A 26,779-nucleotide genomic window follows, 5' to 3' on the forward strand; every position below is an offset into this window, starting at 1 on the left:
CTCCAGGGGGGTCTGGGCCCTGACTACTCACTGGTTGCATCGTGAGCATCAGGGACATCCATGTTCTCAAATGAGAGGGTGGCAGCACTCCTGTAAGGCCAGAAGGAGTCCGACAGGTCGGGAAGACCTGGGCAAGACCAAGCGCTTCCATCCAGTGAGTTCAGTGGGACACCACACTCTGCCATCGGCGGCAGCTCCCCGCGGAGCCTGGTGGGGGACGGAGGCCTGAGGATTCACCCAAGAGTGATCAGGAATCTTAGAGTCTATGTGGTTTGGATCAGATGATTAAGAGTGTGGCGAAGGCCGCCAAGGGGCTGGCTGACCCATTAGAGAGGGACAAACTGGGTGTGTATCTGGGGTGGGGGCAGAGTGTGTTTTTAGAGGGTCAGGAAATAGCGAGGACAGTCGGTCCTCAGTGCTCTGGCCAACGACAAGCTGATGAGGAGGAGACCGAATACCTCTATACGGTACAGTCATGACCCACAACACAGAGTGTCACGTAACAGTGGTGTCAGCCCTTCATTTCGATGGCACTGAAAGTGGGAAAGGGGTGGGAATGGGCCTACAGCATGGGGAGGGGGGTGGGGGGGCGCCTCTGGAATCCCAGGCATCTCAGGCCATCAAGGCCTCTGTCTCTCATTATGGTGGCAATAATATACTATCACTGTCAGTCTCCATTTCTTGCTATGAAACCTATGCCAACATGCTGATGCCAAACAGGCAGACAGCAGACGTGAGAGAACAAGTGAGTGCCACAGACCCCTGGGACATAGTTCACGTGGGTCACCTGACTGGGGGTCACTACCCTTGAGAGCATAACGAGAGACGGGAAACAACACGGGCGCCACCATGAGAGCAGAAAATGTCACACAACAGGAGAACTGCTGGTTGGCAAAGTGGAGGACACACATAGACCCAGCACTTTCTGCTTCTCCCTGGGTCAGAGGTCTGCAGATGTCATTACTGTATGAACAGCCCCACATAGACAAAATTACCTGGGGACAGGTGGCTCTGGTTCTTTCACCCCATTACGATCATGTGGGTTTTCTGCAAAGAAATTAACAGCACAGTTACTTTAGGCAGATCCCCTTAATTTGCTCCATCCTTTGCCTCACATTTGCAAGGGTCATAAATACACACAATGTGAAAACAGTCTATTGTGAGAGAAATATTCCCGGAGGCCCTAGACAGAGTGTCAAAAGAGGGCACTGAGTTTCCGTCTTGAGGCACCAGACAAACCTCCTTGTTAGGATAAGTCACCCTCACAGTTAGCTTATGTCCTGAGACTCTGCAAACAGCTAAACATAAATGTCTCCCCACAGATCCTGGGGAACTTCCTCACTATGAACTCAGGGCTTGCTATGATATTCAGGCTTCTTCCAGCTGAAAGGCTTGTTAATGCATGAGATGAAGGACATGCTGAGCTTAGACGGACGAGTGGAATCTACACCCCAGCCAGTCCAAAGACTCTTCAGTGCTACAGAGAAACAGGGGCCTTTCTATTCCTAAGGTTGCAAATTCCAGGGCCCTTCCTCGCTTCAGAGACATGCACCAAAGTTGACAGTGGTGCTTATGTTCTGGTTCCAGAAGAGTCGGGACAAGGGAAGACAAATGAAAGGATGCAGACTCTAGGCTGGCAGACGTGAAACAGCGTTGTGACATTTCCAAAGATACAAGCAAGACTGGCAGCAGCCTCAGAGAGGGGTAGAAACTCAGGAGGCACATTGCTCAGGAATGACAATGGGAGCATTTCATGGGAGATGGGAGACTCACCCAAACTTAGGAGGCTTGAACGTTAGTTCCTGGCCATGGTGGCAGAGGTACATGTGAGTCTGGCAGGACTGCCTGGGGGCTAATTAATTGCCAGTGGCGCAAACATGACTAGAACTTGGACAAAATCATTACTTCATGGACTATGTCATTTTAAAGGCAATTGAAGGGGAAAAAAATGAAAAGCATTACAGAGAAACAAAAGCTAAGAGATTTTAGCACCAGCAAGCAAGCTTTAAAGGCAACTGCAGTGCCAGGTTCTTCCAAACATTATGTCAGCATACAGTCTACCCGAGGGGATTATTCCTATCAGACTAGGCGAACAAAGAACATGCAGGCTACCTGGGGGACCAGCTGGAATTTCACCCTCTGCAGCAGGAGAGCAACCACAGGCTCCATCCAGAGCAGACCCCTTTTTCTGTTCATCAAATGCCAGTTTTCCATCACTGCAAGGCGGGTAGCAGTCAGAACCTTCCTGCTGAATGCAAGGAGCCAAAACAGCTTCATCTGGGAACGCCTGGAGCACTTCCTCCTTTGCAACCTCCTGCAACTCCGCGCTGTGCCAGATGCGGAGGGGAAGACGGAAAAGTAAACTCAGAGGAGGTTTTCTAGCTCCTGTTCAGGGGAGGCATAGGGAGCAGACACAGAGAGCAAAGCGGCAGTCTTCTTCCAGAAGGGAGAAACCACCCTCCTAGATGTGAGGCGGAGTGTGGCTGCCATGGGGAGGGAGAGAGAACAGCACAGGCTCGGGGTTCTGGCCCCACAACCAGCTGCTGGAGGAGAATGACCTCTCCCTCAGGCCACAGTCAGGACCCCAGCACACACAGAGGACTGAAATCCTGGTTTTGCAGACCCTGTGTGGAACTGAGTGTACACTGTCCGAGTGAGTACGGCTCTGGAGGAAATACAGACTGCAGGACCTATTTTATCCAGAGCATGCTACAATATGAAAGGTTTTCCAGGTTCTTCCCCAGCCTCCCAACACTGACTAACATGCTGATGCCAAAAGGACTCAAAGCAGATGTGCGTCTCCCCCGGCTTTTAACCCCCCAGGAGAGGACTGGTGATTGCAGGATTTCTTGTGTTTGACTCTTTCACCTGTGGCTACTCACTGTGCATCACTAACCTTGAGGGATTAAGAAACGGAAACCCATGGGAGTTCCTGTCGTGGTGCGGCAGAATCCAATCTGACTAGGAACCATGAGGTTGTGGGTTGGATCCCTGGCCTTGCTCAGTGGGTTAAGGATCTGGTGTTGCCCCGAGCTGTGGTGTAGGTCACAGACATGGCTGGGATCTTGCGTTGCTGTGGCTGTGGCATAGGCTATGGACTACAGCTACAGCTACAGCTACAGCTCCCATTAGACCCCTAGCCTGGCAACCTCCAAATGCCATGGGTGCGGCCCTCAAAAGACTGAAAATAAAATAAAATAAAGAAATTGAAACCCGTACCACTATCCCAAGGGAAATAGACAACTTTTTTACCAAAGGAGATATTTGACTGTTGCCTGAAGGGATGAAAGAGTTATTTTGTTTTTTTTTTTTTTTTTTAGCTATTTCTTGGGCCGCTCCCGTGGCATATGGAGGTTCCCAGGCTAGGGGTCGAATCGGAGCTGTAGTCTCCGGCCTACGCCAGAGCCACAGCAACGTGGGATCCGAGCCGCGTCTGCAAACTACACCACAGCTCAAGGCAACGCCGGATCGTTAACCCACTGAGCAAGGGCAGGGACAGAACCCGCAACCTCATGGTTCCTAGTCAGATTCGTTAACCACTGCGCCACGACGGGAACTCCGCTGAAAGAGTTATTTTATACTGAGCAATTTCTGGTGTTCCCTGCGTCTGAGGTCTCCTGGTATCAGTACCGACATTCACAGCCCTCAAAGCTTCAGAGTTACCTGGGGGGCAGTGGCTCTTGTCCATCCACTTCCTCATGACCATTCTGATTTTCTGCTAAGAAATTCAGAGACAATATGTCACACGAGTTAAGCACTGCTCACACTTGGCAACTCAGTGCACACACCGACCACAACGACATTAATATTCTCAGTGTCAGAACAGAGTACCTCGGCAGAGATGATCCGGGACACTTCAGTGAAGGCTTAGGAGAATTAGCACTGCGGCCAGACCCATTAGGGAATCGCCTCCTGATCTGGAAGAACCTTCTCCCAGCATCCTCTCTGCTGAGGCTATATAGATGGCTAAGAGAGTGGATTTCCCCCAGAGATCTTAGAAAATGAGCTGAGGTATGATCTAGAATTGTTTCTACACTACTCGTTCGTCCCAATGGATAATGTAGTTGTTGATGGCTTAGAGGAACTTATACGTGAGACTAGCGGGATGGATGGATTGTGTCAACTCTCCAATGGAAAGGAGTACTTGGTGCTACACAGAAACAATGGCCATGCAAGGCTGGACGCACTACCTTCATGGAAACATTCAAGGAAGGCAGGGGGAGAGGGGACTCTGTCTGCATTTCAGATGACTGCTGAGCTAAGACACGCCAACACAGAGACCGTGGAGACGGGGGCTCAGAGCAGGGAAAGCAGGGAACCCTCGTCTCCTCACACACAGTCAGGTCTGCCCTTGGGTCCGCACAGGGATAGAAAGGCCAGGACCTCCTACAGCATGAAAACTTAGATCATTACAGGGGACAACACACATGTGCCCCAAACTAGGTCTGACAGTCACTTCCTGAGGATGTCCAGCTGGGCTGAGTGAGACTTTGTCACACCTGACTGGGGTCCATTGGCCTGAAAGTGGGTCCAGGTGGACAGAGGCATGACCTCGACCTAGGAAGGGATGAAGGCTCCCTGACCTAACCTGGTGTTTGGGTCTCATAATCCATCTTTTCCCCTGACTCGAACCGACATATATCTACAGGGTCTACCTTCGAAGAAGACCTTGCTCAGTCTAGACGGGTTGTGGGGAACAAAGAATAAGCAGGCTACCTGGGTGAGGGGTTGGAACGTCATCCTCTTTGGCGTGGGAGCCAGCACAGGCTCCATCTGCAGCAGGGCCAACTTTTGGCTCATCAGATGCACATGTGCCATCACCCGAAGGCTGGGTGCAGTCAGACCTTTCCTGGACCATTGAAGGGGTCGAAATGCATTCATCCTGGGATTCCTGTAGCACCTCCTCCTTTGCAACCTCCTGCACTTCCACGCTGTGCCAGGTGGGAAACGAATGACGGAACATTAAACTAAGAGGGACAGACACCAAGCTGTCCCGGGTGGTCGCAGGGGAGGCACAGGGAGTGGTCCCAGAAAGCAAAAGGGCAATATCCTTAAAGAAGAAGGTAACTGTGCTGCTGTGTGTGAAGGGCAGTGTGGCTCCACAGGTTGGGAGGCAGAGAGACCAGCACGTGCTCCCTGCCCTGGCCACACATCGTCTGATGAGGAAGGACACTCAGCCATCCCAGTGTGGGGCTTTCCGGAACATGAGCCACACATGAACTACCACACCAGGCGCTAGCACCATGTGCCTGAGTCACATGATATTCAACATAAAGCAGCCAAGGGAATTCACCGACTAAAGCAACACAGACTCCCAGAGATGCTATGCCTTCTTTTAGGAACAGAAAGCCCTCTAAGGCGTCTTATTAGAATGACTGTCACATGACAAGTACATTTGGGACATCTAGATAATTTTCTTGGTCTTTAAGTCTTGGATTTACTCCTTAATTACTTGGTCTTTATTTCTTTGAAGTGACCTTCTTCCGAATAACCAAAAATATCTCACCTTGGAGTTCATGTAGGAGAGGCTAGATAGTCCCTGTGTGCACAGGAGATCCTAAGGGCAGTGCATTGCCTTGGGTCACACACACAGGTGCCACAGAGACAAGACACAGGCGAGCCCGAGTGGGAGGAGGGAAGGAAGAAAATTCAGTCTGCACTTTGCTTCTCCTGGCATCTGGCATCTGTGACTCTCTTGACCTCACTTACTCTTCTTCCTGGGACCTCTCCATATTTTATCTCCCCATGACCACATCCTGACAGGTGCTGTTACCTGGGGGTGAGTGCTGCTGCTTCGTCGTCGTCCTCCTTCTCGTCTTCATCACTCTCTGTAAACAAATTCAGAACTCCCCAGTCAGCTTCTGCCCACTTCTCCCACGACAAACACAAGCACTCATGTGGCCATGGAGCCATACATATCTATGTGAGAGTTAGGATAGTGGTGACGGTCTAACGCATTGTCTTTTAGCAATTTCCTTGCCTCCAAAGGGCTGGATCACCACGTCATCAGGCAAACATTGCAGTTGTCTCTTCTTCCTTATGTCACGGCACTGGTGTCCAGCTTCCATCTCAACCTGTACAACGGTATCATCCCTCCTGCCACAAATTCACCATAAACTCCTGCTCTGTATTTTTTGGCAGCTCTCACAAGATCCTCTCCTTTCTACAAGGAGAGGAAGAAACACCAAACCCCACATCCCTCCATCTGGGGACATCACGGGCTCATCAAGTGGGCTTGTGTGTGTGGTATCAAGGGAAATTCTCTCCATGGAATGTGTTCCACCCTAGACAGCTTTCCCAGCACCAAGTTCATCAAGTACATCAAGGACCTTCTCCAACCCCTCACACGAAGGGGCCTTCATTTTTCTCAACTACATTTGTTCACATCCCCACATTTCATCACTAAGGCCACCATCGAGTGATTGATCCCTTATACAGATGAGGAAACAGGTATCCGGAGAGGAACAGTCCGTCACTCAGTCCCAGTTCTAAAGGCAGCACTCAGGCTGGAAGCAGGCAACTGTCACACGTAGGCCAGGGCTCCTTTCCCTCCACAGGCTGCCTCCTGTCGCAGCCTCCTTTCTGTGCTTTATCCCTGGGTGCATGCTGCCTCCTGCACGAAGGCCCTCGTCCATCAAGGAGGAGGCAGAAGAGTCGGAATACTCTTTCCCCTACCCTATGCGTTTGTTTCCCCTCTGTCCTCACCCTCAGCCCATCCTAGTCCTACCACAGCCCCTAATGGGCCATGAAAACCGAACAGCTCTAAAAAACATTCCTAGTGAGCTGCTCCCTGGGGGCCCAGTGGGTTAAGGATCTGCTGTTGTCACTGCTGTGGCACGGGTTCAGTTCCGGGCCCAGGAATACCATAGTCTGCAAGCACAGCCTACAAATCCCCAAAACATGCCTAGTGAGGTGTGAAGACTCTTGGGGACCATGGAGCTGCCCAGTGCAATCGGGGTCCGTGGCCCCCTTACCTGGGCTGAACTTGCGGGCGAGGCACTCTGCCAGCCTGTGTCCCTCAGTCAGCTGCTCTCGCAAGCCCTGCCCCTGGTCCTTGTCAAGGTCTTTGTGGGTGAGGAGGTCGGTGAGGTGCTGAACGAGCAGGACACAGTCATCCCTCCCTTCCTTCACCTTCTGCTGTAACTGGGTCAGCTCTCTTGCCTGAGCGTGAATCAGGACATCCAATTCCCTGAGGGGGCACACAGGTACAATTTGAAATCCCAGAGACATGGACCACACACTCTTAGGGCGTTTGATGCTCCCTGGCATCCCCAAGGAGCTCTCGATGCAGAAGTCTGACACCTAGGGGGTGACCTTTCTGGGGCGGAGAGAAAGGGGGACGGACAACAAAGGCGGCCTCTGGAACAGCCAGAGCTCCCCTGAGAGTCCTTGACATCCCATTCCTCGTGTTCTTCTGGGAACAACCCCAGTGTCCTCCTACACCTGCTTCATGGAGAGGGCGCTCCAGGTCTTCCCTCAGCCATGCCCGTTTCCACACGAAAATACACATCAGGCACTGGCAGGCACTGACACAAAGCCAGACACCCGGTGTGGACAGTCCGGCTGGTGTGAATTCGAAAGACCAAGAGAATGCCAGGGTCCAGGATGGAGGCCAAGCTCGAGTCAGTCAGGAGGGGATTGTGAGGGAAGGGAAAGGAGGTTGGCATCACAAAACACTGCAAATGGACAAAATGCTCCTGAGCTCTTCACTTGATTTGAATTTGGTGAATTTCATGTGCTGTGATTTCAAATCAATGATTTGTTTAAATAGCAGAGTTGGAGTTTCCTGGTAGCTTGTGGTTAACTCTCCGGAATTGTCACTTTTGTGGCTCACATCTCGGTTGTTTCCTTTCTTACTTTTTTAAAAGAAATAGTGGATTATAGTTGTTTTACAATGTTGTGTGAGTGTGTGCTGATCAGCAATGTCATTCAGTTATACATATATTATGATTCCTTTTCATATTCTTTGCACATGCTGTGCTATATAAGTAGGATCCTGGGATATATCTGTGTTCATATATTTAATTTTAAAACATTTTTAAATTAAAGTATGGTTGATTTATATGTGGTGTTGGTTTGATTCCTGGGATGGGAACTTCCCTATGCCTTGAGCATGACCAAAAAATGAAAACTTTTTAAAAAGCATGCAGAGTTCCCATTATGGCTCAGTGATTATCAAACCGAATGAGCATACATGCAGATTCAAGTGCGATCCTTGGCCTTGCTCTGGGTTAAGGATCTGGCGTTGCCGTGAACTATGGTCTGATTTGACCCCTAGCCCGGGAACCTCATATATGCCGCAGGTGAGGCCCTAAAAGACAAAACAAACAAACAAACAAACAAAAAAAAGACATGGAAAATGAGGATTTGAATAACAACTGGAGTTTCATGATAGCATGTGGTTAAGTCTCCAGCATTGTCACATTTGTGGCTCAAATTTCTGCTGCTGTGCTGGGATTACTTTGCTTTTTCAAAAAAGAACAATGTTGGAAGTTTAGTTGTTTTACAATTTTGTGGAGTGTGTGCTGAACAGCAATGTCACTCAGTTACATATATATAGATCCTTTTCATAGTCTTTGCATATGCTGTGCTATACAGTAGGATCCTGGGGTATATCTGCTTTCATATATTTTATTTTAAAACATTTTTAAAGGAAAGTATGATTGATTTACACATGGTGCTGGTTTGATTCCTGGGATGGGAACTTCTCTATGCCTTGAGCATGACCAAAAGAAGAAAAATTAAAGACAAAAAAAAGCATGGGATGTTCCTGTCATGGCTCAGTTAAAAATGAACCCAACTAGTATACATGAGGTTGCAGGTTCGAGCCCTGGCCTCATTCAGCTTGGTAAGGATCTGGCGTTTCCCTGAGCTGTGGTGTAGGTTGCAGACGTGGCTCAGATCCAGGGTTGCTATGGCTCTGGCGTAGGCTGGTGGCTAAAGCTCTGATTCGAACCCCCTAGCCTAGGAACCTCCAGATGCCACAGGCATGGCTCTAAAAGTCAAAAAAAAAAAAAAATCATGTTAAATGAGGCTCTGAATAACAACTGTACTCCATACTTCACCAGTGGCTGTTCTCTGATTACGTCATGAGTATCTGTGCCTGGGTGCCTGCCATGAGCAGTTCGGTCCTCTCCTGGCCCAGTGTCACTCCTGGCCCCACTTCACAGAGGCCTAGACCTTCCACTGGCCTCCCTGCACAGAACCCTCCTTACCGGAACCTCTTGGCCAGCGCTGGATCCTCTGCCAGCCTCTCTGCCAGCTTCACCACCTTAAACTCTAGCTTCTCCCCCAGCACGGATTCAATGATGTCTCTGTGCCCTTCACACTCTGCAAAAACAGAGACGCTGCCTCAGGGGGAAGCTGGACACGCGGCTGTGGTCACTGCCTTCAAGGGAGGAGGCAGAGTCCATCCCAAGGGCAGGTGTAAGCCCGTTACCAGGCTCTACGCAGGGATTTCCACATCTGATTCCTCGGGCTCCCAACTGCACGGCCTTCCAGTCCTCCCCATTTTAGAGCTGAGGAAAGACAAGCTCCAAGGCACAGAAAGGAACGAGACAAGATTAACTGCTGTTTGGCAAGGTCAGAATTCACACACCCCCAGACTGACCCTCAATCAAGGGCCACGTTCCCAGGACTTGTTCCCTCTGAGGTGAGACACGGAGCAGGGGCCTGAGGGGGCAGTTCCTTGGTGCCTCAGTTCTCCCACCCTCTGCCAACTGAGGGAGAAAGAGCCACCTCTGCCTGCCCTGGATTGTGGTCAGAATGAAATTCATTTTGACAAAGGAGAGAGAAGATCAAGTCTGGAGAGTGTTTCGTTTCCTAGAAGGAAGCCAGTGACCACTCATCGCTTGGTTGCCCCCGACCCCTAGGACGTACGGTATTTCTGCAGCTGGTTGGCCAGGGAGTAGGCAGTAGCTTCGGATACAAGGAATTTCTCCCTGAGGTCTCGGAAGTCCTGCTTGCTCTGGGCCAGCTGCCGCTGAAGCTCCTGGTTCTCTCGCATGAGTTTGTGTTGTGCCCTCAAGTCTGATGAAGGGCCAAGAGACACTGCCATGGTGACACGTGGCAGGAGAGCCAGGGCCTGGGGAGAAGACACCCAGCACAGGGTGGATTAAAGCACGTGGAATCCCATAGGCTGAAGCGGGAATGAGGGATGAGGAAAACTGGAATTCTTAACTTACCATTGGGCACACCCGAATCAACACCCCACAACACCGGAGGGCCTGTATCCACAGAAACCAAGTTCAAGATGCTAGAGCTCAGAGCCCAGGACCCTGCCTATAGATCAGACGGGGCCTGGCGTGAGGAAGGGGGACCCAGGGTGCCAGGGAACTGTCTGGAGTTGCCACAACAGAACTGGAAGGTGGGGGGAGGGTTGATGGAATCTTGGGGGCCCCTGGATTCAGAGGCCTAGGCCATGCTGATACACAAGGCTGCCTGGTGCCTTGGGAAGGTTGCCAGCCATGGGGACACCCCCTCAGCAGCCACACTTCATAGGTGTCTGCACTTGTGCTAATACCACTGCGCTAGCTCCCTCCCTCCAAAACACATCTGCGCAGAGCTCTCATCTTCACTCTCCTCTGTTTACCCAAAAATCAAGACACAAGTAGTTTCCCAACATGTCCTATTGTCTTAAGGGCTCTCACGAAGTCCCCCCACCTTCTCTGGAAATGTTAACACATTCTAAATCTCGTCCACCAGTGAAAGACATCAAACGTTTAGACTGTCATGAAGTTCTTCCTTGGGCTTCCCCAATGTGATCTGTGACATAAACGTGTAGGACAAAAGCTGAGTATAATGCTAAGGGAAGGAATAATTAGTAGAACTATTCTGTCCCAATTCAGTGCTCTTTTTGCTGCATCTCTGTGTTATGTCAGAGTCCTCTCTTCACTGGGGCAGCCTGTTGGCTTTTGGATAATCCTAACAACCCAAACTTCGGAGATCCCAGGCCAGGGATCAAACCTGTGGGTCAAGGCTGTTCTAAGCTCTACTGTACCTCCTTATTCCATTCCAGACAGGGAACACTGCAGGGGCTGGTCCTGGCCAAGATGTTGCCAAGGCTGCTTTTAGATGCAAACTAGCCAAGGTCAAGGTTTGGGGATGGCTGTTCAAAAGACTCTTGTTCCTCTCCTATTCCTTCAATTATGAACATGACTTCTTTCTAGAAATGGCGGGTGGGGAATATTTATTTGGGAACATCTTATCTGTCCCCTGCCAACTGTATTCTGTCCATAACTACACAGTGGACAAAGGAGGGACAAAGTCAGGTATGTTCCCAGCACCTAGTATAGTTAAAGGGATCGTATCTAATCCTATGAACTATCTGAATAATCATAAGTTATTTTCCTTATGAAGAAAATCTCAGCGGTTATAAAATTTCCCCAGACCACACATTTGGTGAGGAAAGCATTGTGCATTAGAAACCATTTCTCTTGGGCATTAAAACCCACCTTCTCCCATTATAGTCAACAGAATGACAGTACTTTTAATGGAGATGAGGTCTGTGATGGTCGTTCCGGGGTGATTTTCCCAACAGGGCCGTCTGTCATTTAATATGAGTTGAACTTTTAAATTTCCTTATCTTTTCTCTTAAGTATACTCTGTAGTGTTTGCTCTGCTCAGTCACTTTGGTTTTCTTCTCAACGCATCCTTATTATTTACACGGTGAATATCTGTTACCCATTTGCTGCCATCTGTCACTCTTTTTGTCTTTGTCACCCCCCTTTCTTAATGCCATCCCTTCTATACTGACATATAAGTTACTAGAACAAAAACACACACAACTTATGAGCACAGCTCAGTACACTCAACATGCTGTATCCATTGTGGAATCACCACCCAGATCAAGAGACTACACCTCCACCATTCCCGAACTTCTCCCGTGCTACTTACCAGTCAATTCCCATCTTCCACAGACAAACAGGGCCGGAATCCTCTCCCCACAGATGAGTTTTGTTTATTCTTGCATGTCACTGAATTGTAAAGATGCAGGAGGGTCCCTTTCTCTGTGTTCTTTCAACCAGTGTCTGGTTTTGAGGCTCCATCGCAATTGGTTGCATCAGTCATTTGGTTGTATACTTATGCTAGGAGATATTCTGTTTTAGGAGTATAGCACAATTTGATTATCTATTTTTCTGATGACAAAGACATATATTTTGAATGATTATGCATAAAGGAGGCATGGCTATTGCTGAACAAATGATCGTCTGGAGATAGGCACTGTGTCTCCGAGGCAGATGCACCTGAGAAGAGAAGTGCTTGGTGATAGGGTAGAAACGGACACCATTTGCAGTGCAGTTGGGTCATGTTCCATTCCTACGCTGTCCCCCCAAGACAGGCCAGTTCCAGGTGCCCCCATTTCCGACAAACCTTCATTTTAGCCATTCTGAGATCTGCAGTGCTTTCCCATTTGGGTTTTCAAGAGCTGATGGTCCACTTTAGATATCTTTTGCTCTAAAGTGACTCTTCAAATCTTCCGCTAATTAAGAATTTATGGCGTCTATAACTTCTTGCGTGATGTGTAAAAGTTCCCCGTATTATTTGGAGAAATTCCTTGTCGGATATATGCACAGCAAATAAAATAGACTGCTGGTCTATGGACTGCCTTGTCACTTTCAAAATGGTAAAGTATGAGAAGCTTAAAGATTGCATATGTTACATAGCTCAGCTGAATCAAAGAATTGCACATGGGTGCGGGTCAATTTTCTATTCTCCAATCTTATCACACGGTTATCGTTGTGTTGTCTTTACTTGGACCAATACCACAGTGTCTACATTACTACGGTTTTTAGGGGCACACCTGCGGCACAGGGAAGTTTCTAGGCTAGGGGTCGAACGGGCTGCTGCAGGCCTACCCCACAGCCAGGGCAACCTTCGATCTGAGCCCCATCTGCAGCCTATGCTGCAGCTTATGGAAAGGCTGGATCCTCAACCCACTGAGCTAGGTCAGGGATCAAACCTGCATCCTCCCAGAGAAAATGTCGAGTTCTTAACCCGCGGAGACACAATAGGAACGCCTCGTGGCTATGGTTTCAACATGAGCTTGGAAATCTCCTAGAGTAAGGCCTCTAACTTAATGCCTCTCCACAGTCGTCTGGGACAATCCAGGGAGGGTGGTTTCCATATACATTTTATAAGTAGTTTGCAAATCATCCCCAGAATGCCTGGGGCAATATAATTTCAAATAATGTTGATTTCACCTTCAAACAGTATTAGGAGTTTCAATCTATGTATATGATATGTATATTATATATATTTATTTAGGTCTTTTTAAATTTAATGGCCACATCCATGCCCTAGGGACATTTGTGGGCCAGGGATGGACTTCAAGGTGCAGCTGTGCCAGTGCCAGATCCTTTAACCCACTGCAGCCAGGCTGGCATTGATCCTGACGCTCCACAGCAACCTGGCCGCTGCAGTCAGAGTCTTCACCCACTGGGCCATGGTGGGACCTCCTATTTGGCTCTTTCATGTCCTCAGCAAGAGTTTTCAGGAGTCTTCAGTGCATATGTGCTTAAGCATTTAATAATTAGGGATGGGACTCGCAAGTGTGTTCTATTGAATTTCATTTGCTACATATTCACTGCTGGTCTGGAGGAATGCAGTACACTCTTACATGAATTCTTTTGAGGAATAATTCAGACACAACACACTACATCACTTTAGAGTATACAATCAAGTGCACTTTGATAGCTGGTTACACTGTGAAAACTACAGCTACCATCTGATACACGGTGTGTCCATGTCCTCACAACCTTTGGACCCCTTTGCTTTCCTTCACTCCCTCAACCCTCAGCCCCAGGCAACCACTGCCATGAGAGATGAGTTTGCCGTTTTAACACTCTTATATAAATCAAACTATGCATGGCCTCTTTCCTGTCTGCATTCCTCCACCCCGCTTGATTCAGAGTATCTCCATCATCTTACAAGCAACCGCAGTGCCTGCCTTTTTCTTGCTAAGCACTATTCCTTTGTTTCGATACTTTGTGTCAGTTCATACATTCACCAACTAATGGATGTCCCTGTAGTTTCCAGGGTTCAGTCCTTTTGAAGAAACTCATCATGGCTACTCAAGTGCGGGTTGTTATGGGGACATACTCTGTAAACACCTAGGAATGGAAAGGCTGCTCACATGATGGGTGTGTGCTGAACTGTCATTCAGCTTTTCAAAGTGCCTGAATGACTACTCATTCCCCCAAGTGTAAGAAACATCTGGTGGCTTTACACCTTTACCACATAAGATATTTTCAATCTCTTTCAATTTCACCACGGTAATGAATATATAATTGGAACTCGCTGTAGTTTTAATTTGTTTCTCTGACCACTGACACTTATGTTCTTGTGGCCCAATTATGTATCTTGTTCTGGAAGAGTTTCTACAAGTCTTTGACCAATTCTTTGATTGCATGTCCTTCCGAGAAAAAATATGTGTGAGAACAGTATGATGAACACCACAGACCATTACTTTCACAAATTAAAGAATGAGAGAAATGGCGACTAAATCAATGGAAAAGGTGCTGTAGATGAGAAACTCAATAGGGCTCAATGTCAAGTCTCACTGTGGTGGACACAACTACTGAATCCCAAGCAAACTTCTAGTAGGTATCTGGGAAGACATTCACACGCTAATTCTCAAATTTATATGGAAATTCCAATGTGTTCCATTTATCAAAGCAATTTGCAAAAGAGGAATAAAGGTGGATGACTCAACTGCCTGGGTCCTAAATCCCTACAGAAATCTTTCACCCCACTGAAGTGGATTTTGTGGTCCTTTCAATATCAGTTTTAAGAGTTATGAGAGAGTGTGCATTTAGGTCCTCAGTCGGGTTTGTGATTTACAAATATTTCCCACTATTTGCAGCTTGACCTTTCATGTATTACCAGTGTCTTCAAGACCAATACGGTTTTTCAATTTTTATGAATATTTATAAATCAATGTATTTTTCTTTTTTTTTTTTTTTATTTTCCCACTGTACAGCAAGGGGGTCAGGTCATCCTTAGATGTATACATTGCAGTTACAGTTCTTTCCCCCACCCTTTCTACTGTTGCGACATGATCAAATCAATGTATTTTTCAAGTGGTTATATCTTTGGCCTCATCTAAGAAACCTCTTTCTAACCTAAAGTCACAAGTATTTCCCTCTAGGTCTTCTCCTACAAGTTTTCGGGTTCCATTTAATTTTTCCGGTTTTTTTTTTTTTTTTTTTTTGGTCTTTTTGGGGTCGCAACTGGGGAATATGGAGGTTCCCAGGCTAGGGGTCCAATCGGAGCTGTAGCCTCTGGCCTATACCAGAGCCACAGCAACTTGGGATCTGAGCCACATCTGTGACCTACACCACAGTGCACGGCAATGCTGGATCCCCACCCCACTGAGCAAGGCCAGGGATCAAACTCCAACCTCATGGTTCCTAGTCAGATTCATTAACCACTGAGCCACGAGGGGAACTCCTGGTTTACATTTAGGTCTATGATCTATCCTGAGTTCCAATAAGGTATGAGGTATGGATTCAGCCCAGTAATGTAACGACTTCTCACATGCATATAGACATCTATTAGTCAAAAAGCTGAAGTAGATCATCCTTCACCAATCTGTTGAAAAGAATATGTTTTCTCCACGGGGTTACCTCTCTGCATTGGTCAACGACATCAGTCTTGTTGTAGGCAAAGGTTTATTTTTGGACTCCTTATTCTGGTCCCTTGATCCCTTGAAGTATCATTGCAACAGTTCCATCCTGATTTGACCATGATGACTATAAACTAATTCCTGAGGTCAGGCAGAGCTAGCCATGCAACTTTGTTCCCTATTTTATACCAACTACTTTGACTATGCTGTGTGTGGGTGTTTTGTTTCTTTGCTTGTTTGTTTTCTGCAAGCGCAATGGCGGCATATGGAAATTCCCAGGCACAGCAATACAGGATCCAAAACGCATCTGTGACCCAGAGTGCAGTTTGGGGCAACAACAGATCCTTAACCCACTGAGCGAGGCCAGAGATCGAACCTGTGTCCTCATGGAGGCTAGCCAGATTTGTTTCCGCTGAGCCATGACGGAACTCCAAAGTGGGGAAAACTAACATCCCCAACATACTCCCTCTTCTAACTCCTGAACAAAAACTCTTTCCATTGTGTTGCATTTGAGAGATCTGTTTCCCAAAGCTCCACCCTTTAGCCTGGGCCCAAGACTCCCTATGACCATAGATTCCTTCTCGCTGGTTTGTGTTGAACCAACTTGAGCGTTAGGTCTCGCTTGTCATTGTATACAGTGGGCTGACTGTCCCTTCCTCTTTTACCTCTTGCCAGCTGGGTGTCCAAAAGGTGGTGTCATGTCATTCCCCACTTCCACTGACAGTCCTGGATGCTACTGCAGCAATCTGTCAAAACAGGTGTTTCACTTTGTTTTATCAAAATCATCAGAGCCACGTTTAAATCAGCATCATAGTCAGCATAGTAGTTTGATAGTCAAATCTTCCGTTAGCTCAAAAACAAAAATCGGAAAATGAGAAATAATGCCTTTATTAGTTTGACCTTTTCCCCAAAGACATACCACTTCCATTTCAGGTGTGTGTGCTGATATGAAGATTCCTGACCGCCACGAACCAGTCACTACTCGTCTAATACAATAGAGCTTAGTTATGTACACAATGACGGCAAATCATGGGATAAATATTTATAGAGCGCGAGGTCCATAAGTTTGCTAAACATGTTTTCTCAGATGTGATGTCCCTCTGAGCCTACTCGCGTGTGGCTTCAAAAGCCTCCACCATTTTTCTCCACCCCTTTGAGGCCATGGTCATAAAATCTCCTCTACCTCATCCTAGGTCACCTGCCATGGGATCTCCTTGATTCCATAGCCCTAGAGGAAGAGCCATGGTCCCAGCTTTTTTCATTAAAGGGCCTGCTGTTCCCATAAGAACAGGGGAAGCCGGTGGCTCTCTTTGTTCTTTGGAAGGTAGGGCCATCACTGGGGTCACCTGAAGAAGCTGTTGCCTTCACAAGTCACCAGATGATGCTAAATGCATTGAATGTTCTCACATTACATGACGCTAAAGCCCACCCATGCATTCTGTTCCCTGAAAGGTCACTTTCTGAGTGGGATCTTGAAATGTTTGAGATTCACCGTCCAACCACACGAGTCCGTCTCTCCTAGTCCAACCCTCTGCTTATTCTTTGGAATGTGCTACACTCTACCCAGAATCTATGAAATGAACACAGGGAGGGAGCCCACACAAACAACTATGACACTCACCTAGGACACTTGGCACCTGGGACACTTCCTGAGGGAGGGTCTCTAGAGGCCTGTGACCTGATGCTTCAGGAAGCAAAAGCCAGGCACTGTCACTGCTCCTGTTTGTACCTCTCCTTTCACCAGGAAGAGCCTAGTGCTTTCTGCCATTGATGTTCTCGCCTACAGACACCCAGGCTGAGCTGGGAAATGCCACCTTCACACTCTTTTCAGGAAGGATTCCCACCCTCCCCTTCCATCCCCCGCAAGGGAATCAGCACAACACATCTCACACAAGGGTGCAATGAATGCTTTCATGGAGCTCAATAGGGAGAGAATCTGCAAGTGTGGAAAGTATTTACCTTCTCAGAGAGAAAACCATTAACCACCAGTCATCATGACAGGTATGACCCTAGAAGACATACTAAACTTGCCTCATTATTTCTCCACTTCCCCAAGACATAGTCGGAGTTACAGATCTTTGCGGTTTTCTCTGGAGACCTGGGCAGTGTGGACTGCTTTAAGGCAACATGGAGTCCGGGTGTCATCTGCACCCTGAGAGCCCCGAATCTGGCTGGAACCAGGGCCATGGAGCCAGGAAAGGCCATGCAGCTGTTGGGAAAAAAGAGAAAGGATCCAGGACCACCCACCAGGCCATGCCTTGCCCAAATGGACCACTTGCTCCGTTGACCCCAACACCAATACACCGCTCATGAGTTCACTGCTACCAGACAGAGAGCTCCACAAACACGGGGATAACCCTTTATCCACCTCTGTGTCCAAGAATCCTCACACCAGGTCAAGCACTGAGGACCTTCTCAGCGACATCCTGTCACTGATTGCATAAGACAGGTTTCAAGTCTCTACTCATCTCAGCTCCATTCCTGTGCAACGGTCCTGACAGGGAGGCTCTGCTTTCTCCCAGGATGTAGCACGTCACCCTCCGTAAAGAAGAGCCTGCCCTACACGCACCTTATGCCATCACCTTCACCTCAGGTGACTCTCAGGCAGACACACCTGTCCTCGGGGATTCCTCTCCTGGTTTCACTACCATCAGGAACAGATGGCCTCAGTCTAGCCTCCCATCCTCTGGGCTGCAGCAACGACCCAAGTCAGGGGAGCAGCAGGCACATTTTGGTGCAACTATGCACACTTGTGCCTTCCTCTCACTGCGGTGATCTCCCCAGGAGAAGCTTACTGAGAGCTGAGCTCCGAGGTGTTAACACAGCAGAAGGCACATGAAGCGCTCAGCATGTCTTGAAGAGACCCTGTGTGTAAAGCCTTCCAAACTAAAGGCACAGGAAGACGATTCTTTCTGCTTCAGATGCAAGGGACCCCCTCACCCTGGCCCCTTCTGGCCATGGGGCAGACCTGTCTGAGCTGCCAAGGAACGTCTCTAATTCTTCTCCAAACCTCATTTCGCTCTCTTAGCACTCACTTCCGTAGAGGACGGCCGCTGAGGGCAATCCGAAGGTTGTGGCTGAGGGCTCCAGGGCAGAGCCTCCTGCTGCCTCCTCCTCCTCATGGAACTGGTGCTTCCCAGCAGAATAAACCAACCCTGATCCATCCTGTGAATTCCTGGGCAGCTGCACACGTTCATGTGGAGAAAGTGACCCTCCCAGTCTTCCCTGCTCAACTCCGGCTGCACATGGAGGCCTGGATGATGCTGTGTGCATCCCTCAGTTGCCTTGACTTTTTGAACTTATCTGGTCCTTAGTCTCACCTCTCTTGCACAGCACCTCCTCTGCCATTACTTGGGTTCTTCTCATCCTCAAAACCTGCTGATTTTCTTTCTTCCATCTCCTCCTGCAGGTCTGTGAGTTCAGTGTGTGGACTCAGTTCAGGCTCCTAAAGGAAAAACACAGACAAGGGACCAAAGGCAGGACTTGGCTGCAGTTCCCAGGGCACATGGAGCATGCATCTCTGCCCCACAAGCATGCAGAAGGAAAAAAAAAAAAAAAACTCAGCAGGAGAGGAATTTCGAGTATTGGAAGGACTTTATCTTCCTGATGAAGACACTGTGGTTCATGGAGATAGGGAGATTCTCCCAGGTTCCCACACCACTTGGGGGCAGCAGAGCCACCCATGAGCCTTGGCCACAAGCTTTTCTGTCCAAAAGCTCCGGGATCTCACAGCTGAATGTCAGGGAACACTGGGTCAAACATACAATTGTTCACTCTTCAAACAAACAAACAAACAACAACAACAAAAAAAAACAACTGAAAGATATTTCCTGAAAGAACACTGTATCACTGTTCAACTGTCCCTTGTTGATACTCGGGCACTTGTCAGTCCAGGCTGGCGCATGGGACCAACCAACACAAAAGCATTAAGCACATCACAGTCATCTTTCAATATATATTATCTGTCAATATGCACGTCCCGTGCTAGAGATCATCTTTCTGACAGCAGGCACTCTCCTGGCCTGGTTCACCCCACCCCTCCTCCCCAGTGCCTCCTCAAGTGCCGGCCAGATCCAACATTTACTGCCTAGCAAATAAACACCAGGTTCCAGGGGTAACTTTTATCTATGTCTTCTAGTCCCGTCATATTTCCACTTCGATCTTATCCTAGGTCAGTGATAAAGCAATGAAAGCACAGTCCTAGGAAAAGCAGTCCACCATGCAAATATCTGCTCCATCATGCACCAAAGTTACATGACATGAAGATTTCACCACCCTCTGGGGCACACGGATCACGTGTATAAGGAACACGGAGGAATGCACAATGTGAAACAGACAAGGCCGTATTGACCTGGGATGAGTAAATGTGCTCTCCTGCAGCCCACAGGCTCTAAGGCCTGGGCTAAAGATCAGACAGAAATGCAGTCGCTTCTGCTCCTCTCAAACAAGAGCACATCACATGTCCCACTAGAAAGAGTTAAGCGGGCTTTGTGCCTGCCGTTTCACTTATTAATCACCTATTAAATTTGTATTTATTTATTTTAGCTTTTTAGGGCTGCACCCGCGGCATGTGGAAGTTCCCAGGCTGGGAATCGAATAGGAGCTACAGTTGCCGGCCTACTCACAGCTCCCACAACATGGGAGACGTGCTGCCTATGCGACCGACACCACAGCTCAGAGCAACACCAGATACTTATCCCCCTGAGTGAGTCCAGGGATCAAACGCCCAACCTCCTTGAAACTAGTCGGGTTCAATAACCACTGAGCCATGAAGGGAACTCTGGTTCCTGCCATTTTCAACGTGATTTGAGGAGTTCCCTGGTGGCTCAATGACTTAAGGATCCAGCGAGGTCCCTGGCTCAGGTGACTGAAGTGCTAAAGGTTCAATCCCTGGCCCTGGAGCCCCACAGGCCATGGGCGAAGGAAACAAAGTTGCTTCCAGGGGAGCGTTCAGTACCAGTCATTAACCACATAGGATGAGCTGACATAACGGACTAGCCTTTACCTTAGGTCTTCTCTCAAAGGGTGAAGGAAGGGCTTGTCTCTTGCTAAAGAACATCCATTCAAGGGGCACTAAGAGGTAAGGTAGGATCCTAGGGTCAGGATCACAGTCAACTCAGAAAAGGGCCACCACTTTCCAGGGCCTAGGCTGAGCTCCACGGTCCTCAGCTGCTTTTCTAAACCCTGGGCAACCCCGGACACTTCCCAGTTACCCTGGTAACTGTACACCTACACTGACAGCTCCCTTACAGGTACCCCTGCATGGGAGGAGGCCCATGGGGCGGCCTTAGCACCCACTGTCCTGCATCTGAAGCCAACTGGCTCTTTAAACAGAGTCAGCTCAGCTCCTGGGTGCCCAGGTGAGAGGAGGGTGATGGTCAGGGGAAGCTGCTGAGAGGCCAGTGAGGCCAAGCCCCATCCCCCATGTGGCCCCACGTGTGACCAGAATTCTCCATCTCCCACCTCCTCCAGTCCTGGAGGGATGGCTGCAGGGGCTCACCTGCCACAGGAGCATCTTGGTGAAATCCGGAACCTTAGCCAGCACCTGGAGGACTCCACCATTTGTAATGACCACCTGAGGGAGCAGCTGCAACACAGGCTCAGCTCCACTGCCTCCTGAACAGGAAGGAGAGGCCCAGGGCTTCCCACTCCTGGTCACAGTGAGGGGGCTCCTGAAGGTCACCCTTAGGCTGAGCTTGACAGATGGCAGAGCACTGAGGTCTGCTTTCCTCCACTTGCTCCTAACACACAAACAGTCAGCAAGGCGGGAGGGGAAAGGACCATTCTCCTCCTTTGTAGACACATCTGAGCTGAGGGCTAACTCTCCTCAGGCCAGAACCAACCAGGCCTGGTCCCCAGAATCCTCTGACTTCTCCTCCCACCGTAATCTGCTCACAGGCTGCCTGCTGACCTCTCTGTGCCCTTGTCTTGTGCTTGGCAAGGGGCAGAGCCAGGTCTGCAGGGGCCTCCCCCAGCCTCTCCCCTGCCCCTGCTGGCTTCCTCCCCTCCCTCTCCCCCAGGCGGCTGGCCCTTGCAGGCATCCCTCCCACCTGCCCGGGTCCTGCCCACAGCACAGCAGCAGCTACTGAGGGGAAAGAGCCTCCGGAGCAGCTGCAGCCAGGGCAGGAGATCAGACAGGCAAAGAGCCCCCTGAGAGGAGGCACAGCCAAGCCAGGCATTCGGCCCCTCAGGCTCCAGGCCCAGGCCTCGAGTCCTCGAGTCCTCGGGGTTTTCTGCTGGCTGGGACAGGATCTTTGAGGTGCAGAATGGGCAGCAGCATTGAGCCTCTCTCACCCACCTGTGTAACCTGCCTTCTTGCATGCTCTGGGTCAGGATCCCCCTCGACCTTCTCCAGTCCGGGCCTGGAGTCCACACCTCCGCTCTACAATGAGGACAGAGTCCTGAGGGAAGAAAACCAGAGCCTTCAGGCTCAGCTGGGTCACATTTCCAGAGGTGAGTGTCAATAGCTGCCAAGAGTGTTCAGTGTTGGGCCCCTTCTTGCCTGGCCACGCCAGTCACCCTCTGGGGAAGCAAAGAGACAAGGTGGAGAGGACAGCCCTTCCCAGATCCACCACCCACACTCCCAGAGCTCTTCTCAGCCTCCAAAGGACGCCTTCCCGACACGTCCCAACCACGGGCCCTCAGGCTCCTGGGCTCCAGGGACAAGGAGCTCTAGGAAATCCACCCCTTCTGGGCAAACCTCCCCACACATACTCAGTCGTTAGCTAGCCAACTGGCCACCACTTAGTGTCTGTTCTACCTGCCCACGACCCACAGCTACTCTGGAACCAGGCAAGGAAGGGGCCTGAGGGCCCAGACACCCTCTCTGGGTTCTCCAGGCTCCGCTGTAGCTCTGTGTGTCCCTCCTCAAGCTGGTCTCCTCTCCCCATGTCTCCTCTCCACCGCCTACTCATACACTCAGGCTCCTGTTGGGTCATGAGTCCTCCCGTGTTCTGCGGTTTCCTACACCACCTCACTGCAAATTAATAGCCGATGTTGTCTAATAAACTGATCTCTTTGCATAGTATTGGGCTGCACATTGCAATGCGACTTTGGCAACCCTTCTTCTTCAAGCAGCAACCCCAAAGAATGTGTTGCATCTTATCGAACTAAGGCAGGATTTGGTAATAAGTAAATCCTGAAATGAAAGGGAAAGGGGTTTCATATGTGGTTTTGCATATGTCCTGCCATTTCACATTTAAAACACGAACACAGTCTCTTGCTAGCTCTTTGGAGGAAATGTGAAATGTTAGAATGGCTTAAGTGTCACAAACTAAACCTTTACCTAGGACTTCAAAGCTTTGCCAGAAGCAATTGGTGGATATTCCTAGGACTGTTCCTAAACTGTAACCTAAGGAAATGTTGAGCCTGTCACCAACTGGGACCCAAGGCAGCCTTCCTGGAACCGCCCCAATCCCTCCCCTCCCACCCTCACCCCCCACCCCCATCCCCGCCCCAGGTCCTCTCCCTGGCTATTTTCTGTCACATATCTCTAGCTTCCTAGGCTTTCCCCGAGTTCCCAAGTCTAAATTTCATCAGAGACATGAAAATGCTGAAGGAAAGGAAAACAGTCAAGCAAGAAAAAATACCAGTAGTTGGAGTTCCCGTCGGGAATCAGGGGTAACAGACCCAACTAATGTCCTTGAGGACAGGGGTTCAATCCCTGGCCTTTCTCAGTGGGTTAAGGATCCAGCGTTGCTGTGGGCTCTCATGTAGGTCACAGACTCGGCTCATACCCCGGTAGCGGTTGCTCTGCCTGTGGCTGTGGCTGTTTTCTTGGCCCTCAGTTCCAGCTCCAGTTCAACCCCTAGTCTGGGAACAGCCATATGCAGTGGGCTCGGCACCAAAAAGACACTGGACACAAAAATAAATTAATTAATTAAATAAAAAGAAAAAGAAATCAACCTGCCTGACCAGCAAACTGTCTTCCAGTTTGCCACAATGGAAATGAGAAACATGGTGGGTCCTGTGTGGGAAAGAGGGTGTGAGTCTCATAGGGGAAATTTTTTTTAATGAAAAAAAAATAGGAATGAATAAAAGATGGTAGGAACCTCACGGAACACTTAAAACCTGTACAAATGTCTTTTGTCCCATCACCGGAAGACAGACAGGCAAGCTGCAGGGTTTCTTAGAGTCCCCAGGTCTTATGACGACTTAGGAGAATCCCCTACACACTTGAATCAGCTTTCTTTTTCTGCTCTAACACATGCCCGTACGTTTTGTGGCCTACAAAAAAAAAAATGCATTCATTAGGACAGTTCTGTAAGTTAGGAGTCCAACCCAGACCTCACCAGCCCAAAGTCAAGGGGTCAAGGAGACGGGATTAAGACGGTGGAATAGAAGGACTGGAGCTCAACTTCTCTCCTAAAAACACCAAAATTCACAACTAAAGAATGAGCACTCTTCACCCAAATGGACCGGAAACCTTACAAAAGATATCCTACACCAGAAGAAAAAGAGGAGGACACATCAAGAGGTAGGAGGGGTGATTTCACGATATAAACAACCCCACACCTCCCGGGTGGGAAGCCCCACAGACTGGAAACTAACTGCTTCACAGAGACTCACCTACAGGAGTGAGAGTTCTGAGCCCCACATCAAACTCTCATGTGTCGGGATCTGGCACGGGGAGAAAGAGCCCCGGAGCATCAGGCAGTGAAAACCAGTGGGGCTTGTGCACAGGAGCTGCACAGGACTGGGGGAAACGGAGACCCCATTCTTAAAAGGCGCACACAGACTTTCATGTGCACTGGGTCCCAGGGCAAAGCAAAGTCTCCATGGGAATCTGAGTCAAATCTCACTGCAGTACGTGGAGGACATCCTGGGAAACCAGGGGTGAATGTGGCTTGTTGTGAGGGAAGGACATTGGAAGCAAAGCTCTCGGGAATATTCAGCAGCCATGCCTCTCTCTGGAGGTGGCCATTTTGGGAAAACCTGGCCCCACCCATCAGTCAGTGCTGAGAAGCCCCAGGGCAAACAACAACCCAGGTGGGATCACAGCACCGCCCCTCAGTAAACAGGCTACCCAAAGACCCCTCAGGCACACAGCTGCCTCTACTCCCATCCAGAGACTAAGCCCCACCCACCAGAGGGATTAGAATCGGCTCCACCTACCAGGCAGCAGGCATAAGCCCCTCCCATCAGGAAGCCTACAGCAAGCCCCCATACTGACTTCTGCCACAGGGGGGCTGACATCAGAAGTACGAGAGGACACAACTCCATTATCTGTAAAAAGGTCACCACACCAAATACCTATAAAAATGAAAAGACAGAGAACTATCACTCAGATCAGGGAGAAAGGAAAAACCCCAGAAAATCAGCCAAGCAGGGAGGCGATTCTCAGCCTCCAGGAAAAAGACTTTAGACTGTTGATGCTGAAGATGATGCAAGACATTGGAAATAAACTGGAGGCAAAGATGGATAACTTACAGGAAACACTGACCAAAGAGATACAAGATATAAAACCTCAACAAGAAGAGATGCAAAATACAATAACTGAAATAAAAAAAAAATCACTAGAAGCAGCCAACAGCAGAATACAGGAGGCAGAAGACAAATAAGCGAGGTGGCGGACAGATTAGTAGACATTACGGATGCAGAACAGAAAAGAGAAAAAAGATCGAAAACGAAGAGCATCTCAGAGAACTCTGGGACAACGTGAAACGCACCAACATCCGTATTATAGGGGTGCCAGAAGGAGAAGAGAGAGAGAAGGGGACAGAAAATATATTCCAAGAGATAATAGCCGAACACTTCCCTAACATGGGAAAGGAACCACCCACTCAAATCCAGGAAGCGCAATGACGACCATATAAAATGAGCCCAAAGAGGAACACCCCAAGACGCATATTAATCAAACGGACCTAAATTAAAGACAAAGAGAAAATCTTCAAAGAAGCTAGGGAAAAGAAACAAATCACATACAAGGGAACCCCAATAAGGTTACAGGCAGATTTTTCAGCAGAAACTCTGAAGGCCAGAAGGGAGTGGCATGATATACTCAACGTGATGAAAGGAAAAAATCCTCCAACCAAGATTACTCTACCCACCAGGCTCTCATTCAGATTTGAAGGAGAAATCAAAACCTTCACAGATAAGCAAAAGCTGAGAGAATTCAGCAACACTAAACCAGCCTTACCACAAATACTAAAGGAATTTCTCTAGGCAGAAAAGAACAAGAGAAGAAGGAAAGAAAAAAAGAGCAGCAAAAACAAATCCAAAGCAATTAGTAAAATGGCAATAACAACATACATATCAATGATTACCTTAAATGTTACTGGTCTAAACGCCCCAACCAAAAGACACAGACTGGCTGAATGGATACAAAAACAAGACCCATATATATGCTGTCTTCAAGAGACCCACTTCACTTCTAGGGACTCATACAAACTGAAAGTGAGAGGATGGAAGAAAATATTTCACGCAAACGGGGATCAAAAGAAAGCTGGAGTAGCAATACTCATAGCAGACCAAATAGACTTTACAACGAAAAATATTTTAAGGGACAGGGAAGGTCACTACCTAATGATCAAGGGATCAATCCAAGACGATGATATAACAACTTTAAATATCTACGCACCCAACACAGGTTCACCACAATATACAAGGCAACTGCTAACAACCTTAAAAGGAGAAATCAACAATAACACAATAATAGTGGGGGACTTTAACACCCCACTTACAGCAATGGACAGATCAACCAGACAGAAAATCAATAAGCAAACACGGGCCCTGAATGATGCATTAAACCAGAGGGACTTAATCGATATTTATAGCACATTCCATCCAAAAGCAACAGACTACACTTTCTTCTCAAGTGCACATGGAACATTCTCTAAGATTGAGCACATCCTGGGCTACAAATCCAACCTCGGTAACTTTAAGAAAACCGAAATCATATCAAGCATCTTTTCCGACCACAACGCCATACAACTGGAAATCAACAACAAGAAAAAAACTGCAAAAAACACAAACACGTGGAGACTAAACAACCTGCTTCTAAACAACCAATGGATCACTGAAGAAATCAAAGAGGAAATTAAAAGATACCTGGCAGGAAATGACAATGAAGATACGACACTCCAACACCTATGGGATGAAGCAAAAGCCATTCTAAGCGGAACGTTTATAGCAACACAAGCCCACCTCAGGAAA

General features: G+C 48.6%; 1 protein-coding gene across 7 annotated transcripts in view; it reads right to left on the minus strand.

The window, feature by feature from the left end:
- The window catches only part of LOC146404158 (NBPF family member NBPF6-like), a 41,823-nt gene that overhangs the window by 6,112 nt on the left and 8,932 nt on the right, over positions 1-26,779 (minus strand). The window contains exons 3-21 of one of the 7 annotated variants that reach the window (XM_085023381.1): positions 24,740-24,877; positions 24,194-24,320; positions 23,682-23,851; positions 21,924-22,026; positions 21,126-21,366; positions 20,631-20,698; positions 18,946-19,070; positions 17,657-17,834; positions 16,291-16,371; positions 11,896-12,245; positions 9,880-10,084; positions 9,216-9,330; positions 6,975-7,189; positions 5,774-5,828; positions 4,717-4,931; positions 3,664-3,718; positions 2,113-2,327; positions 996-1,047; positions 32-207 (exon numbers count right to left, since the gene is read on the minus strand). In XM_085023381.1, coding sequence (XP_084879507.1) covers positions 32-207; positions 996-1,047; positions 2,113-2,327; positions 3,664-3,718; positions 4,717-4,931; positions 5,774-5,828; positions 6,975-7,189; positions 9,216-9,330; positions 9,880-10,057 — 1,276 coding nt within the window. In that variant the 5' untranslated portion in view covers positions 10,058-10,084; positions 11,896-12,245; positions 16,291-16,371; ... (6 more) ...; positions 24,194-24,320; positions 24,740-24,877. Of the gene's footprint in view, positions 1-31; positions 226-995; positions 1,048-2,112; positions 2,328-3,663; positions 3,719-4,716; positions 4,932-5,773; positions 5,829-6,974; positions 7,190-9,215; positions 9,331-9,439; positions 10,085-11,895; positions 12,246-16,290; positions 16,372-17,656; positions 17,835-18,945; positions 19,071-20,630; positions 20,699-21,125; positions 21,367-21,923; positions 23,852-24,193; positions 24,321-24,739; positions 24,878-26,779 lie in introns of those variants that run through there. The other 6 variants (XM_085023382.1, XM_085023380.1, XM_085023378.1 and 3 more) reach the window with 6 other exon arrangements.

This window comes from Sus scrofa, chromosome 4 (genome assembly GCF_054392235.1).
Source record: "Sus scrofa isolate SSC_HxYL_T2T_F1_AM1 chromosome 4, Sscrofa_HxYL_maternal_Yorkshire_Landrace_v2.0, whole genome shotgun sequence".
NCBI classification, from domain to species: Eukaryota; Metazoa; Chordata; class Mammalia; order Artiodactyla; family Suidae; genus Sus; species Sus scrofa.